At 50.5% G+C, this 14,203-nt stretch overlaps 1 protein-coding gene across 3 annotated transcripts; it reads left to right on the top strand.

Annotated features, from left to right (window-relative positions):
• The first annotated feature begins 250 nt into the window (after positions 1 to 250).
• LOC118573207 (aspartyl aminopeptidase) lies at positions 251 to 11,467 on the top strand. Of its 3 annotated transcripts, none has more exons than XM_036173392.1 (15): positions 251 to 552; positions 1,143 to 1,236; positions 1,319 to 1,407; positions 1,503 to 1,616; positions 1,991 to 2,116; positions 2,308 to 2,438; positions 2,650 to 2,725; positions 2,822 to 2,929; positions 3,873 to 3,950; positions 5,275 to 5,358; positions 6,532 to 6,692; positions 7,073 to 7,112; positions 7,204 to 7,305; positions 10,551 to 10,718; positions 11,328 to 11,467. In XM_036173392.1, the coding sequence occupies exons 1-15, from the start codon at positions 547 to 549 to the stop codon at positions 11,376 to 11,378; spliced, it is 1,428 nt and encodes a 475-aa protein (XP_036029285.1). In that variant the 5' UTR covers positions 251 to 546; the 3' UTR covers positions 11,379 to 11,467. The 3 variants fall into 3 exon arrangements, with proteins under 3 accessions (XP_036029285.1, XP_036029287.1, XP_036029286.1); XM_036173394.1 differs by lacking the exon at positions 251 to 552 and adding an exon at positions 577 to 647; XM_036173393.1 differs by lacking the exon at positions 251 to 552 and adding an exon at positions 910 to 1,031.
• Positions 11,468 to 14,203: the final 2,736 nt, after the last annotated feature.

Here is a 14,203-nt window from a genome sequence, read left to right as displayed (position 1 = left end):
GACAAAGGGAAGGGCGCAGCGGTCAGCGCCCAGAGGACTCCGCCTGATGGAGGCGGGGCGAGAGGCTCAGCAGGGGCGGGGCCTGTCAAGGCAGGCCTGACGGGGCGGAGCTAGCGGAGCATTGGGGGCGGGAGGGCGGCCTGATTGGGGGCTGAGTAGTCCACGTGACTAGAGCGAGGCCTGATTGGGGGACGGAGGGCCAAGAGGCGGGAGCGGAACCGGAACGCGTCATGACAGGGGCGGAGCTCGCGGAGTAGCGAGGGCGGGGCGCGGCCTGAGTGGAGCGGAGCCGTCCGCGTGGTTAGAACGAGGCCTGATGGGAACTGAGCGAGAAGCGCGGGGGCGGAACCCGACCGCGGCCCGGCAGGGGCGGAGCTCGCGGGGCGGCGGGGGCGGGGCGAGGCCTGCTAGAGGCGGAGACCCGGTGCGGCCTGGCGAGAGGCGGAGCACACAGCTAGGCGAGGGCGAGGCCTGCTCGAGGAGGGAGGAGCGGAGAGGCAGGGGCGGGCCGAAGCCCAACCCCTCGAGAAGAGCGTAGTAGGGGCCATGCAGGTGGGTGGCTGCCGCCAGCTCGACCCCGGCCGCGCGCCCTTTCGGAGCTAAGCTTAACGCGGCGCCGAGACGAGCGGGCGTACTCTGGTTTCCAAGTAAAACTGAAACCCTCCGCGGTGGCCTGACCTTCCCGGGGCCGGAAGGGGTGTCCAGTGACTAACTGGGAGGGAGGACAGGGGAAGGAGTAGTGCTTTGATTCCCGGATACGGTGGCGCGCCGGCTGGTGGCGTTTTCTGGTTTGAGGACCGCTCCCGAGCTGGAGTTTCAGTTCGAATCGGGACCTCCCGGCTGGGCGGGGCGTGGGACGGGGTTGAGGGGCCCGGCCTAATCACTCTGGTTAGGGGGCGGGCCTTTGGGATCCGGCAGCTCGAGGGGCGGAACTGGGTGGACGTCCTGATGCCCTGGGGCTGAACCTTTGAGCCCCGAGCCGTCGAGCGGGGAATCCGGATCTGTCGCCTAGGAAAGGGGTGGAAGCAGAGGTCTTAGCCTCGGAGCTCCCATTTCTAGGGGGGCGGGGTGGATCCTGGGGGCTCGGGTGACCATAGTGGTCCCAGGCCTGGTAGCAGCTTGAGCGCCCCCTCCTCCCGTAGGTGGCCATGAACGGCAGAGCCCGGAAAGAGGCAATCCAGGCCACAGCCAGGGAGCTCCTCAAGTTCGTGAATCGGAGCCCCTCTCCTTTCCATGGTAGGTGGCCTGGGTTAGGGAGGCTAGGAATGGGAGTGACCTGATCAACTTCCATCGCAATGAGTGCCCTTTTTCTCTACAGTCGTGGCTGAGTGTCGCAGCCGCCTCCTCCAGGCTGGCTTCCGTGAACTCAAGGAAACAGAAGGCTGGGATATCTTACCAGAAAACAAGGTACTAGGATAGTTTGAGGACAGAGGCCGTTTCGAAGCCCTGTGTTCCATGTGATTAACCAATTCATACCCGTGACTTTAAACTCTCTCTTCCAGTACTTCCTAACCAGAAACTCCTCCTCCATCATTGCTTTTGCTGTGGGGGGCCAATATGTTCCTGGCAATGGCTTCAGCCTCATTGGGGCCCACACGGACAGTCCCTGCCTCCGGGTAAGGAGTTAGGGTTCTGCTGGGCCGAAGGGGGTACAGGGGCAGTGTGGAATGAAGAGAAATTCAGAAGGGACCGTGCCCTCCTCACACACACTTCCCACAGTCAACTTGTTCTGTATAACGTCAATTGCCAGGCCGTGGTGGTGCACTCCTTTAATCCCAGCACTCGGGAGGCAGAGCCAGGTAGATCTCTGTAGTTCGAGGCCAGCCTGGTCCACAGAGTGAGAGGCAGGAAAGGCACAAAGCTACACTGAGAAACCCTGTCTCAAAAAACCAAAAAAATAAAATAAAATAAATAACGTTATCAGTTGCCCGAGTCTCACCTCCAGATGTTGTCATCCAGACATTCTCTTTCTTCTCATCTCTATGCCCAGGTGAAACGCAGATCTCGGCGAAGCCAGGTGGGCTTCCACCAGGTCGGTGTAGAGACCTATGGTGGTGGAATCTGGAGCACGTGGTTTGACCGGGATCTGACTTTGGCTGGACGAGTCATTATCAAGGTGGTATAGAGGGACTAGGAACTGGGAAGGTTCTCACTTCAGCAGCCGGAAGACTGAATGTCACATTCCTTCAGGGCACCACTGAAGAGTCCCCGTGGGGAAGGGGAGACTTGGTTATTCTGGGGTTAGAGAGGGATTTAATCAGTTGGATTTGGGAGGTGCCCAGTTCTGACCTGGCCAGTTGGCCATAGTGCCCTACTTCAGGTCGGCTGGAGCAGCGGCTTGTACATGTGGAGCGGCCCATTCTGCGCATCCCACATCTGGCCATCCATCTGCAGAGAAATATCAATGAGAACTTTGGGCCCAACACAGAGATACACCTGTGAGTCTACACCAAGGGCTGTGAGGGTTGGGATATGGTACCAGGTGACAGGGGTCCCAATGGACCCAGAGGACCACTTCCTAATGGCCACAATGAAGTTCCACTTTTGGAATCTAGTTTCTATCTATTTGGAGAGTGGGCTGGAAACTGGAGGACACGGAAAGGCCTAGTCATGGCTGCCCTACTCCCTTCTCAACCCGTTTCCCCACAGAGTCCCTATTCTTGCCACAGCGGTTCAGGAAGAGCTGGAGAAAGGGACTCCTGAACCAGGGCCTCTCAGTGCTGCTGTAAGACGCTCCTCTGCTCCTGGGAGGGTGGGCGGAGTGCGAACAGACCAGTCCCCTAGGAAGGAGGCCCTCCTTCCAACATCTTCTGCCTTACAGGATGAGCGGCACCATTCAGTCCTCATGTCCCTGCTCTGTACCCATCTGGGGCTGAGTCCCGAGAGCATCATGGAGATGGAGCTCTGCCTGGCAGACACCCAGCCTGCAGTAAGGAGTGGCTATGGGATTTTGTGGGCCAGCCAACCACAAAACACGAAACCACCACACAGCTTATCCCCTGCAGCACTTAGCTCCTCTGTCAGTCTCATCCTGTTCTAGTAGATTTTACTTCCTCTGCTTTCAGTAGTTCCCAGATAAGCGGAACACCTCCCACACCCACCTGTGGAAACTTGATTAGGGTGTGGGGACCTTTGGGATCCTGCAGCTCAATGGGTGGAAGTCCTGGTGCCCTGGGACTGAACCTTTGAGAACAAAAGCCAGGAATCTGGATCTGTCGATAGGGAAGGGGCAGAAGCAGGGATCTGAGCCGTGGAGCTTTCATTTCGGGGGTGGGGGGTGGATCCTCAGAGTGTGTGAGGTGTGAAGTGGGGTCTGCAGTTTCTGCTGTGTGGTCCCTGAGCCTGTGAGAGCAAGAGGCGTCGTGCCTCTCAGCTGCTAATGTAGAGGACTGCCACATCTAGATCCTTGGTTCTAAGTTCCTGCTAGCTGGTTTTTCTTTCACTTGGCATTTTGTGTTTTTCGAGACAAGGTTTCTCTGTGTAGCCCTGGCTGTCCTGGAACTTGCTCTGTAGGCCAGGCTGGCCTTGAACTCTGCCTGCTTCTGCCTCCTGAGTGCTGGGATTAAAGTGCACCACCACCTGCTTGCTTTTTTTTTCCCGTGTGTGTGTGTGTGTGTGTGTGTGTGTGTGTGTGTGTGTGTGTACGTGTGTATGTACGTGTGTAAGTATGTGTGTACTTGCTTAGCCCTCCCTTGAGCTGACCCACTGGTAAGATGCTGTAGGTCACCATTCCCTGGCCTTTACTCTCAGCTGAACAGCAAGAATAGTTTCTTAAGCCAACAGTCAGGAGTCATAGCTCTGGCCCTTGAGAACAGGGAGAAATGGGTGAGGGCCTGGGCACGCAGGTCAAGGTGTTGGTCCTATCTTTCTAGGTCCTGGGTGGAGCTTACGAAGAGTTCATCTTTGCTCCCCGACTGGACAATCTGCACAGCTGCTTCTGCGCCCTGCAGGTGAGGAGCCTGGGCACTCCACGCAGCACATACCCACAAGAGATGGGGAGTTAAGAGTTGAGATGGAGGCTTTTCCCTCAAGCCCCAGGAGGTGGTGAGAGATGGCTACTTAACCAGGCCTTCACTGGGCTGATGCTGGGAAGGGCCCAAGTGCTGCAGCCTTGACATTACTATTTCTGTGTGGTCTGAGATCAGGAGCTGAGGTATGGGAAAGCTGACAGGTGTGCCATGATGTCTTTTCCTGCCCCAGTCTGCCACTTTCCCTTAGATTGATAACCTTCGCCTGAAAAGAAAGTCCTCACCACCATGAAAGACAGTACCTCACTTCCTTCTGCTTCTCTCTTTCTGCCTCTGCCTTAAGTCTCCTCTCAGCTGTGTGTTCCTTGGGACCTCAGTAGGGCGGGCTGAACCTCCTGCTCATCTTCATGGTGAGCTCCACCTTCTCTCTACCCTAGTCAGGCCAATCCTCAGCCTTCTACCCTCCTTCATCCTTCCTCTGCCTTCTAACTTGCTGGCTGTAGTTGGAGATAGGTTTTGGGTAGTTACTGTAGACCTGGGGCTGTGTCTGCTGTCTTTTTTAAGTGGTTACTCCTTTTAAGCCACAGCTGTCTGAATCAGCAACTGCAACTCTCGCAAAGCTACAAAGGGAACTTAACTAAACCTCTCTCCCTCTAAAGAACTCAGGGTTCAAAGGTTAAGGTGGAATTCTGCTCTTCAGAGGCCAAATAGCAAGTAGCTCACCTCCTCTTCTTGCTCCTGTCCTCCAAAATGCCCTCCAGCTTTTCCTCTCCCCTCCTTATAAACCCTTTCTCACCTGGCTCCTCCCTGCCACTTCCTGTCAGCTAGCTGCTAACGTAGCCTCCTGACCGCAGGTGAATTTTATTTAATCACACACATCTTTGCATCATTAAACAAACGTTCCAGAGCATAAACAAAAATAACACACTTTAAAATAATATTCTACAACACGTGTCTGCTTCTGAGCCAGCCAGCTGGGTTCATGGCTGCCTCTAGATGTTGTTAATGGAAGCCCATCAGTTTGCATGAGCTTCCTAATCATCCTCCCAGGAATTTCACCTCCTTTCTGTCTTCAGGGTTGTCCTCCTGCCTTCTGCAAGGGAAGGCGTGAGAGCCAAGTACCGAGAGAGTGGATTCACTATCCCGTTAGAAAGCCCTCCACTGCCAGGCAGTGCCCTAAGAGAAAGGTTGCTGAAAGCCCAGCCCACTTCACTGGCAGGGCAGCATGCCGTTCCCAGGTACTGGCAGACCAAGTTGTAAGAAGCGAAAGGGCAGGGATGATGACCCTGTCTCCTTCCCCATCCAGGCTTTGATTGATTCCTGTGCATCCCCTGCCTCCCTAGCCAGGGAGCCACATGTGCGCATGATCACACTCTACGACAATGAAGAGGTAGGTGGAGGGTTCTGGGCAGAGGTCCTTCTGTGGAGTCTTCAGTAACTGCAGGGTGTCAGACACTCAGAGTGAGTCAGGCCACCCTTGAGGTCCTAGAGATGGGGGAAGGAGAGCTGCCAGTGTGTCTGTGGCACATGTTGTTCCCTTCTGGTCTGCATAGATCTGCTTCTAACTGGATCCCACATCTCATATTCTGTGCGCCTTGCTACATTGCTACCCCAAGGACAGGGGCACTGCACAGGTCATCCTTTCAGGTCTGTGGCTTGGCACATAGTAGGTCCTCAGCTGTGTGTTTGGCTGCAACCTGAGATGCTGTAGTGGAGCTTGACAGGAAGCTAGTCACTCCTGTAACTCCCTAGGATCAGTTAGCAGTTAGGATAGGTCTTTTGTTTGTTACTCTGGGTGTTTGGCTGTCCGATCTCTAGCTATCTTGTCTACACCCAGTCAGCAATAAAGGACAGGGCAGAGAGAGTAGATGCCTGTGTCTTCAAGAGTGTGCTCCAGAAATGGAATTCATTATTACTTACATTCACAGAACTTAGTGTGACCACATTTAGCTACAGGAAGACTGGGAATGATGTCTCTAGCTGGGTAGTTGTATAGCTACAACTTGGATCTTCTGTTATGAAAGATATCATGGGGGCTGGAGAGATGGCTCAGAGGTTAAGAACACTGATTGTTCTTCCAGAGGTTCCGAGTTCAAGTCCCAGCACCCACATGGTGGCTCACAACCATCTGTAATGAGATCTGGTGCCCTCTTCTGACCCACAGGCATACATGTAGGCAGAACAATGTATACATAATAAAATAAATTTAAAACAAAAGATATCATGGAGAGTTAACAGTCTCTATCACATGCATCAAGGAAAATTACCCAGGGTGCTGTGGTACCTGCTGAGCCCTAGATGTAAGTGTTGGGGACTAGTGTAGAAACCCCATCAGTAAGTGCTATTTCTATACTATAAATGACTGGGAATTAGTCTGGCCCCAGTCCCCTGTCAGATGTTCAGTAATGACCTGGATGGGCATAGGAAAGTTTCTAAGGATACCAATCCCTACCAGGTGTCTCAGGAGGATCCTGGGCCATTCTGAACACTGAGATCCTCTTACTGACCTCAGTGTCCAGGCCCATGTTCTGATTCCCAGAGTCAAATCTCTTGCCATCACCAGGTGGGGTCAGAAAGTGCCCAAGGAGCACAGTCTCTGCTGACGGAGCTGGTACTACGGCGCATCTCAGCCACACCTCAGCGTCTGACTGCCTTCGAGGAAGCCATACCTAAGTCCTTCATGATCAGTGCAGACATGGCCCATGCTGTGCACCCAAACTATGTGTGAGTCTCCGTACCAGACAGTACTCACTGCTAGAGACCCAAGCATAGCCCACTTACAGGCTGGTTCCTGGCCCTGCCTGCTTCTCCATCTCCTGGGAGGTTCTGGGGGTCTTCCTTTTGATTGTCCTAAGGCCAGACTTAGTGAAAGTCATGTGTTGCCTAAGGTGGGTATGTGTCTTAGGTAAGCTTTGTCTGTAACCTTGTTTCCTTTCCTGGCTAGAGTTGGCCTAAAATGTTTGTTTTGAATGCCCTTGAGGACCTGCAGGGCTGGGTGGGAAAAAGTGCCATGACCCGTTAGTGCTATCTGCCTTGGAAGGGGTGGGAGATGTTGACAGGCCCCCACTGCAGTGTGCTGTCCTGACCTTTACCAACTCTCACAGGGACAAGCATGAAGAAAACCACCGGCCCTTGTTCCATAAGGTAGGATGCTTCTCAAGGATGGGGTGGCCTGGCCGGCTCTGGCCTGTGTGGTCCCCCTGGCCTGTTTCATCTCTGTCCCCTGACTTCCCAGGGCCCTGTGATCAAGGTGAACAACAAGCAACGGTATGCCTCTAATGCAGTGTCGGAGGCTCTGATCCGAGAGGTGGCCAGCCAAGTTGGGGTACCCCTGCAGGTGAGTGTATGTCCTCTCACCTGGGGAAGGGAGCAGGAGGAAGACAGAAACTTGTGTGCCCCCAGTGAGTGGGGGGCACAGTAGATGGACTTTAGCGGAGGGAGCCCCAGTAAATGAGATCAGGGTTTGGGGTACAGAGCTAGGTGCATGGCTGGTTTTGTTGTCCTGACTTTAGCCTAGTTTGCTAAGCTGTCTGGGTTTTAGTGTTCCCATCTGTAAAGTGGGGTGATAAGGATCCCTGCACTGCTGATTTCTGTAAGGATTACTCCTGATACCTGGTAGCTTCGTCCTGCCTTTTTTCCACCTATCATCCACTTTCTCTGTGTCTTGTACTCCAACCAAGAAGAAATTTTAGGACTGGAGAGCCTAGAACCCCAACTGTTCATTTTTCCTCTGGCCTTGAAATCACCCATCATTGTCTTCAGTCACACTGTGTGTGTACATATATATTCCTACATCAGGGACTTGGGCCAAGGTGGTCCAGTATCAGACAACACACAGTCCTGGTGGAAGGCAGGACTAGACAGGGCTGGCTGCTATATTGTCTCCATCCTGTCCTGTGTAATGCCAGACCATTCGACTCACAGGTCTCTGGGAGGAAGTGAGATCTAGCCACTGAGAAAGAAATACTCTGGAAAGATCCACGGAAGAACATTGTAGCCAGAGGGAAAGAACAGAAAGATCCGCAGGGGGATGGGAATGAGTTAGTGTAGCAGTGGAGGAAGGCCAGGACTGAGAGCAGGGATGGGAATGAGTTAGTTAGTCTAGTAGTGGAGGAAGGCCAGGACTGAGAGCAGGGATGGGAATGAGTTAGTTAGTCTAGTAGTGGAGGAAGGCCAGGACTGAGAGCAGGGATGGGAATGAGTTAGTTAGTCTAGCAGTGGAGGAAGGCCAGGACTGAGAGCAGGGATGGGAATGAGTTAGTGTAGCAGTGGAGGAAGGCCAGGACTGAGAGCAGGGATGGGAATGAGTTAGTTAGTCTGGTAGTGGAGGAAGGCCAGGACTGAGAGCAGGGATGGGAATGAGTTAGTCTGGTAGTGGAGGAAGGCCAGGACTGAGAGCAGCGGTGGGAATGAGTGAGTCTGGTAGTGGAGGAAGGCCAGGACTGAGAGCAGGGATGGGAATGAGTTAGTTAGTCTGGTAGTGGAGGAAGGCCAGGACTGAGAGCAGGGATGGGAATGAGTTAGTTAGTCTAGCAGTGGAGGAAGGCCAGGACTGAGAGCAGGGATGGGAATGAGTTAGTTAGTCTAGCAGTAGAGGAAGGCCAGGACTGAGAGCAGGGGATAAGAGAGGAAGCTCACCTGTGCCAGTTTGCTTCTGAGGCCTTAGAAGAGCATTTAGATCCTAAGGTGTATTGTGAAGATGTTGTAGGCTTCTTCCTAACAGTTTACAGCAGAAGCAGGGTATGTGTACTCAGAAAAATTTGAAAAGACAAAATTTGAACCTGGTATGGCAGCACACGTTTGTAACCCTAGTTCATGGAAAGTGGAGACAGGAGGGTCAGGAGTTTAAGGTCATTCTCAGCCACATAGCAAGTTCAAGGCCAGCCTGATCTATAGAGCTAGTAGTTCCAGGACAGCCAGGACTTCTACACACAGAAACCCCGTCTCAAAAAAACAAACAGGTCATGCCAGGCGGTGGTGGCGCACACCTTTAATCTCAGCACTCAGGAGGCAGAGGTAAGTGGAGCTCTGTGAGTTCCAAGATAGCCAGGGCTTCACAGAGAAGCCCTATCTCAAAAAACAAAAACACAAACAAAAACCAACCAACCAAACAAACAAACAAAATACAACTAAAACAAAACAATAGCATCAAACCCAGAAGGCCCAGCATGGTGGCACACGTCTTTAATCCCAGCACCCCACTCATGAGGCAGAGGCAGATGGGTCTCTGTGAGTTTGAGCCTGGTCTACATAGTGAATTCCAGACAGCTAGGGATACATAAGACCCTGTCTCAACAAAGAAAAGAAAACTACCACAAGAGTGTCATAGATTTTCCTATGCACTTACTTTAAACTTTGTAAAATTAAATCACTGGATACTTTGGTTACCTCTTTTCAAACCCTGGCTAGACAGTAGCAGTACAAGCAATGAGCTCCCCTTTGAACACTAATTGATAATCCTTGCTTAATCAGCAATTACGTTAGAACTGACTGACAACCTCCACCCCATTCTTTTCCTTCCCATTCTGTGAAGTAGAACCTGCCCCCATCATCCAGGCTGATTAGTTATCATGAAAGAGGATTCTTGGGCCAGAGTAATGGCCCAGGGGGTAAAATCATCTGCCACAAAGCCTGGCACCCCAAGTTTGATACCTGGCGACCCATTTGGTGGGAGGAGAGAATTCATACCCGGAAGTTGTCCTCTGACACAAGTGTCATAGCACATACATGCGTACATATACACAATTTAAAAGATGATTCATAATGGGAGAACAAGACATTTTATCCCAAATGTCATTACAAGTTAGTTTCTTCGCTTTTCCTTTTTTACTATCAAAATTGTGAATGTTCATTGATTGAATGCTATCCACGGGAGTATTATGTATGATGGTCAAATTGTAGTGATTTTGACCAGTGAGAGAGCCCTTTCCTATGCCCTGTGACATGACTCTTAAAAGTTACCTTGCTTTTAAGATTTAAATTTCAGCCTCATTTTTTCCTTTCCCTTCTCTGATTTGGCTGCTAGAAAAAAAAAAGTGTTGTTTTTTTTAAAATCATGAGTTAATACTGAAATTCCCATTTGACAAAAATTGGCTTTTATTTTTTAGTTCTGTTTGATACTTAAAAGAAAAATCTTAAAATCTAGCATCATATTATGATTTCCTTGGTTTTTTACGATAGGGTCTTCTGTAGCCCATGCCAGCTTCAAACTCAGTGTGTAGCAGAATATAGCTGTAAAGTCCTGCTCCCTCCGCCTCCCAGGTCTTAAAATTACAAGTGTGCACCACCACGCCCAGAGTATGCACTACGGGGCTCAAACCCAGGGCTTCACGCCTGCTAGGCCAGCACTCAGCTAAGTGAGCCACACCTCCAACCCAGCAGTAGCTTTTAAAACCACATTAAAGCTACTTTGTTTGTTTTCCTGTGTGTATTGAGGGTTCAGGTTGGGTGTGAGGGTAACAAAACTGTGTTGTTAAACACTTAAAGACAACTAGATCATCTTCCAGCTCTGTGGCTCGGAGGCAGCTTCCTCCTTGATCTTAATGAACATACCTGGCTTATGACCTCTCCTCCTCTCTCCAGGACCTCATGGTCCGGAATGACTCCCCCTGTGGGACCACCATTGGACCTATCTTGGCTTCTCGGCTGGGGCTTCGGGTACTGGATTTAGGTAGCCCCCAGCTGGCTATGCACTCTATTCGGGAGACAGCCTGTACTACTGGAGTCCTTCAGACCCTCACCCTTTTCAAGGTAACTCCCCCTGACCCTCTTCTCCATCATTAAGGGGCTAGCCTCGGTGCTGGGGCTGTTTGCTATGGTGCTATTATGTAGAAAAACAAGGGCCCGTATCAGCTTCCCATCATTCTAACAAGTGAGATAAACGGTCTATAAGAAGCCAGTGTGTGTTTTGGCTCACAGTTTTAGAGGTGTTATTCCATGGCTAGTTGGCTTGTTAATTTGAGGCCTGTGATAAAGCAATGGTGAGAACATGTGATAGAGAAGTCTGCTCCCCTGAGAGTTGTCAGTGGCGGGAGAGGGTGTGTGGTAGAAATGGGTCCCAGTGTCCCCTCAAAAGTATGGTTTATCCCAAGTGACTTAACATCTTCCCTTCAAGCCCCACCTCTTAACGGTTGCACTACCTCCCAGTAATGCCACAGGCTGGTGAGCAGGCCTTTAGCTCGTGGACCTTTAAAGACACTTACACAGGCTGTACCATTGCTCATTTTCAAGGCCTCAGAAAGTGGTTGGCGGGATAGAGGCTGAGGGAAGATATTACTAGAACTGAGGGCGATGGAGGTGAGTGGTAGGACTCTGGCGTCTGGTCACTCACTAATTCCCACTTCCGTTGCCTCTCCTCAGGGCTTCTTTGAGCTGTTCCCCTCTGTCAGCCGCACCCTCACAGTGGACTGAGGCCCTTGGTGAGGCTTGTCTTCCAGCCTTGACTGAGGGAGGATCTCCACTTAGCTGATGCCAGGTTATTAAAGTGGATTTGTACTCCAGACTGTTGTGCTTTTTCAGAAGCTGCATGGTGGGCTAGAGCCTGGCCTGAACCTCTGGACCCTGAGCAGAGGTGAAGGTTGGGGTGCAGTAATGGATAAACTCCTAGACAGAAAGTGGAGGGATCGAATGTGTGTTTACTTAAAATGCAGGTAAGTACTGTCTCACCTGAACCAGAAGCTCCTGTTTGCAGGGAGCTTCATGCCACTTCTTTCTTTACTTTATTTTTTAAGATTTATTTTACTTTATGTGTATGACTGTTTTGTCTGCGTGTATGTGTGTGTGTGTGTGTGTGTGTGTGTGTGTGTGTGTGTGTGTGTGTGCGCGCGCACGCATGTGTGTTCCACATGGTGCCTGGTGCCCACAGAGACCAGAAGAAGCACTGGTTCTTCTGGAACTGTAGTTGTGAGCCACCACGTGGATGCTGGGAATCGAACCCAGGTCCTCTGCAAGAATAACAGGTGAATAAACACTGAGCCCTCCCTCTAGTTCCAGCTTCACACTTTTCAAAGCACTTTCATTCATTGTGATTTTGATCTCCCAGACGTTAAGATACGGGGCTGGAGAGATAGCTCAGTATGTGTATGTGTGTGCTGTATAAACAGACTTATTTATCAATTGGTTTGAAAAGTATTGACTCTGAAGAGACTATGGGTATCGGTTACACTATTTCGAATTTTGTATGCATTGAAGTCATTTTATAATAAAAATGTGAAGATAAATTTAAAAATTCAAACCCAGAACTGATGGGAAAGACAGTAGGGTGAAGAATTTAAGATGGTAGGCTTAAGCCAAGAGCATGGTGGAGCATACCTGCATCCCCAGTACTCACTGGGGAGGTTCGGACCAGAAGGTCCAGTTTGAGGCTAGCCTCGACTGTACAGGACCTGTCTCAAGAAACAAAAGCAGAATAAGCAAACTATTTCACACTCTGCTACATAAAAAGAAATTACAAAACCCAGCCTCAGTGGATAACACTTGCTGGGAAAGCAGGAGTTCAGATCTCAGCTCCCATGTAAAAAATGACAAACAGACATGTGGTAATCCCAGTGCTGTAGGTGGCAAAGATAGGGGAATTATTGGGGCATGCAGGCCCCCAGATTACTTATGGTTTCAATGAGAGACCCTTTCTCCAGGAAATAAGATAGGGAAATAGTGAATGCCACCTCCCCTCCACAGGTGTACACACCCATGTGTGCAGATGTTGTTCAAATCTTAGATGGTCTTTTAATAAAAAACCCAAAGCCAGCTATCAGGGTGAAAGCTGAAAGATCAGAGAAGCAGAACAGCCAGCCCCTAGTTCTTACCTCTACAAAATCCTCAGCCTAAGAGAGTAATAAGTTCCTGTTTCCTCACACCTTATATACCTTTCTGTGGCCTGCCATATTACTTCCTGGGATTAAAGGCATGTATGCTTCCCAATACTGAGATTAAAGGTGTGTGCCACCACTGCCTGGCTCTGTTTCCAGTGTTGAACTCTCAGAGATCCAAACAGGATCTCTGCCTCCCGAGTGATAGGATTAAGGGTGTGTGCCACCACTGCCTGACCTCTATGTCTAATCTAGTGGCTGGCTCTGTCCTCTGATCCTCAGGCAAGTTTGTTAGGGTACACATATCACCACATGCAGGAGTGCATATACAATACACAATTACAAAACCAGAAAAGAATAGGTGGACTAAATAGCTGAAAAGCTTGTCAGACTGAATGTTTTCAAACCTGTAGCTCTTTGACCCACCTGGCTGGAGTGAAGATGGAGGAAAACGTGAGAGCTTTAGCCTTGGCAAATGGTGGGTGACTTTGGTAACATAGGTGGTGAACTGTTCAAGCAATCAAAGGCTTTTGAAATTCTGAGATGGGTGTAAACTGTAGATTGTGATATGGTTGACAGCTGTCAACTCCACGGTGGGAACATACCTTTACAGTTGGGGAGGTCTATTTTCTGTGGTGGCTGTAGTGTGATTCCACTCAGGGAAAGATCCCTGTGACTTCATCACTCATGGTTCCTTACCAGGAGCCACCCTGGCAACAAGAAATGGGCCACTGTCTGTGGTTGAGTCAGCTGTACTGTGCTGGGTAGCATGTCAGTTCCTTTTTATGCTGTGATGAAATACCATGATGGAATAACTCATAGAAGGAAGTGTTTGGGGGGCTTAGGGTCCCAGAAGGACAGTCCATCATTTGGGAGATCACATCTCAACGGGACATAAACAGAGAGGGCAAACAGATGAGGCTTAGAGCTCACACACCGATGACGATGTACTTCCCAAAGACTGCACCTCCCGAAGGCCCCATGACCTTCCCAAATTGCAGCAGCAGCTGGGACCAGGTGTTCAGTACCTTAGCCTCTGGGAGCCAGTGCTCATACAAGCCACGACAGGTGGCATCTGAGCTTTAATTGAAGGACCTGTTGTCCTGCTGTCATGTTAACATTTGCCTCTACAGTTCCCCAGTGGTCCTCAGTTTGCTGAAGACCTCCCAGTGGCCTCCATGCTAGTCACTACCCTCACCTTTAGAGTGCCCATGAGATCAAGCACTCCTTAGCTCTAACTGGATGAGCTGCAGTTCAGCAAGGGTTTCAGAAGACCAGATTACAGTGTGTGAGACAGCCATGGCCAAATATGTGGTAAAGAGACGTCTAGTAATTTTTTTCTACCTATAGAGCTATGGAGAGGAGATAAAAGGTCCTGTTTGTTATTCACATTTGGGTTGCATTTATCTAACCAAAATAAATGTCTAA

This window comes from Onychomys torridus, chromosome 23 (genome assembly GCF_903995425.1).
Source record: "Onychomys torridus chromosome 23, mOncTor1.1, whole genome shotgun sequence".
NCBI classification, from domain to species: Eukaryota; Metazoa; Chordata; class Mammalia; order Rodentia; family Cricetidae; genus Onychomys; species Onychomys torridus.
Note: the sequence above shows the minus strand (reverse complement) of the source record. Positions and strands in the feature narration are given on the sequence as shown.

Coding starts and splice junctions, on each gene's coding strand:
- LOC118573207 (XM_036173392.1), top strand. Junction 1,617..1,990: donor CGGACAGTCCCTGCCTCCGG/GTAAGGAGTTAG, acceptor CTCTATGCCCAG/GTGAAACGCAGATCTCGGCG. Junction 2,726..2,821: donor CAGGGCCTCTCAGTGCTGCT/GTAAGACGCTCC, acceptor TCTGCCTTACAG/GATGAGCGGCACCATTCAGT.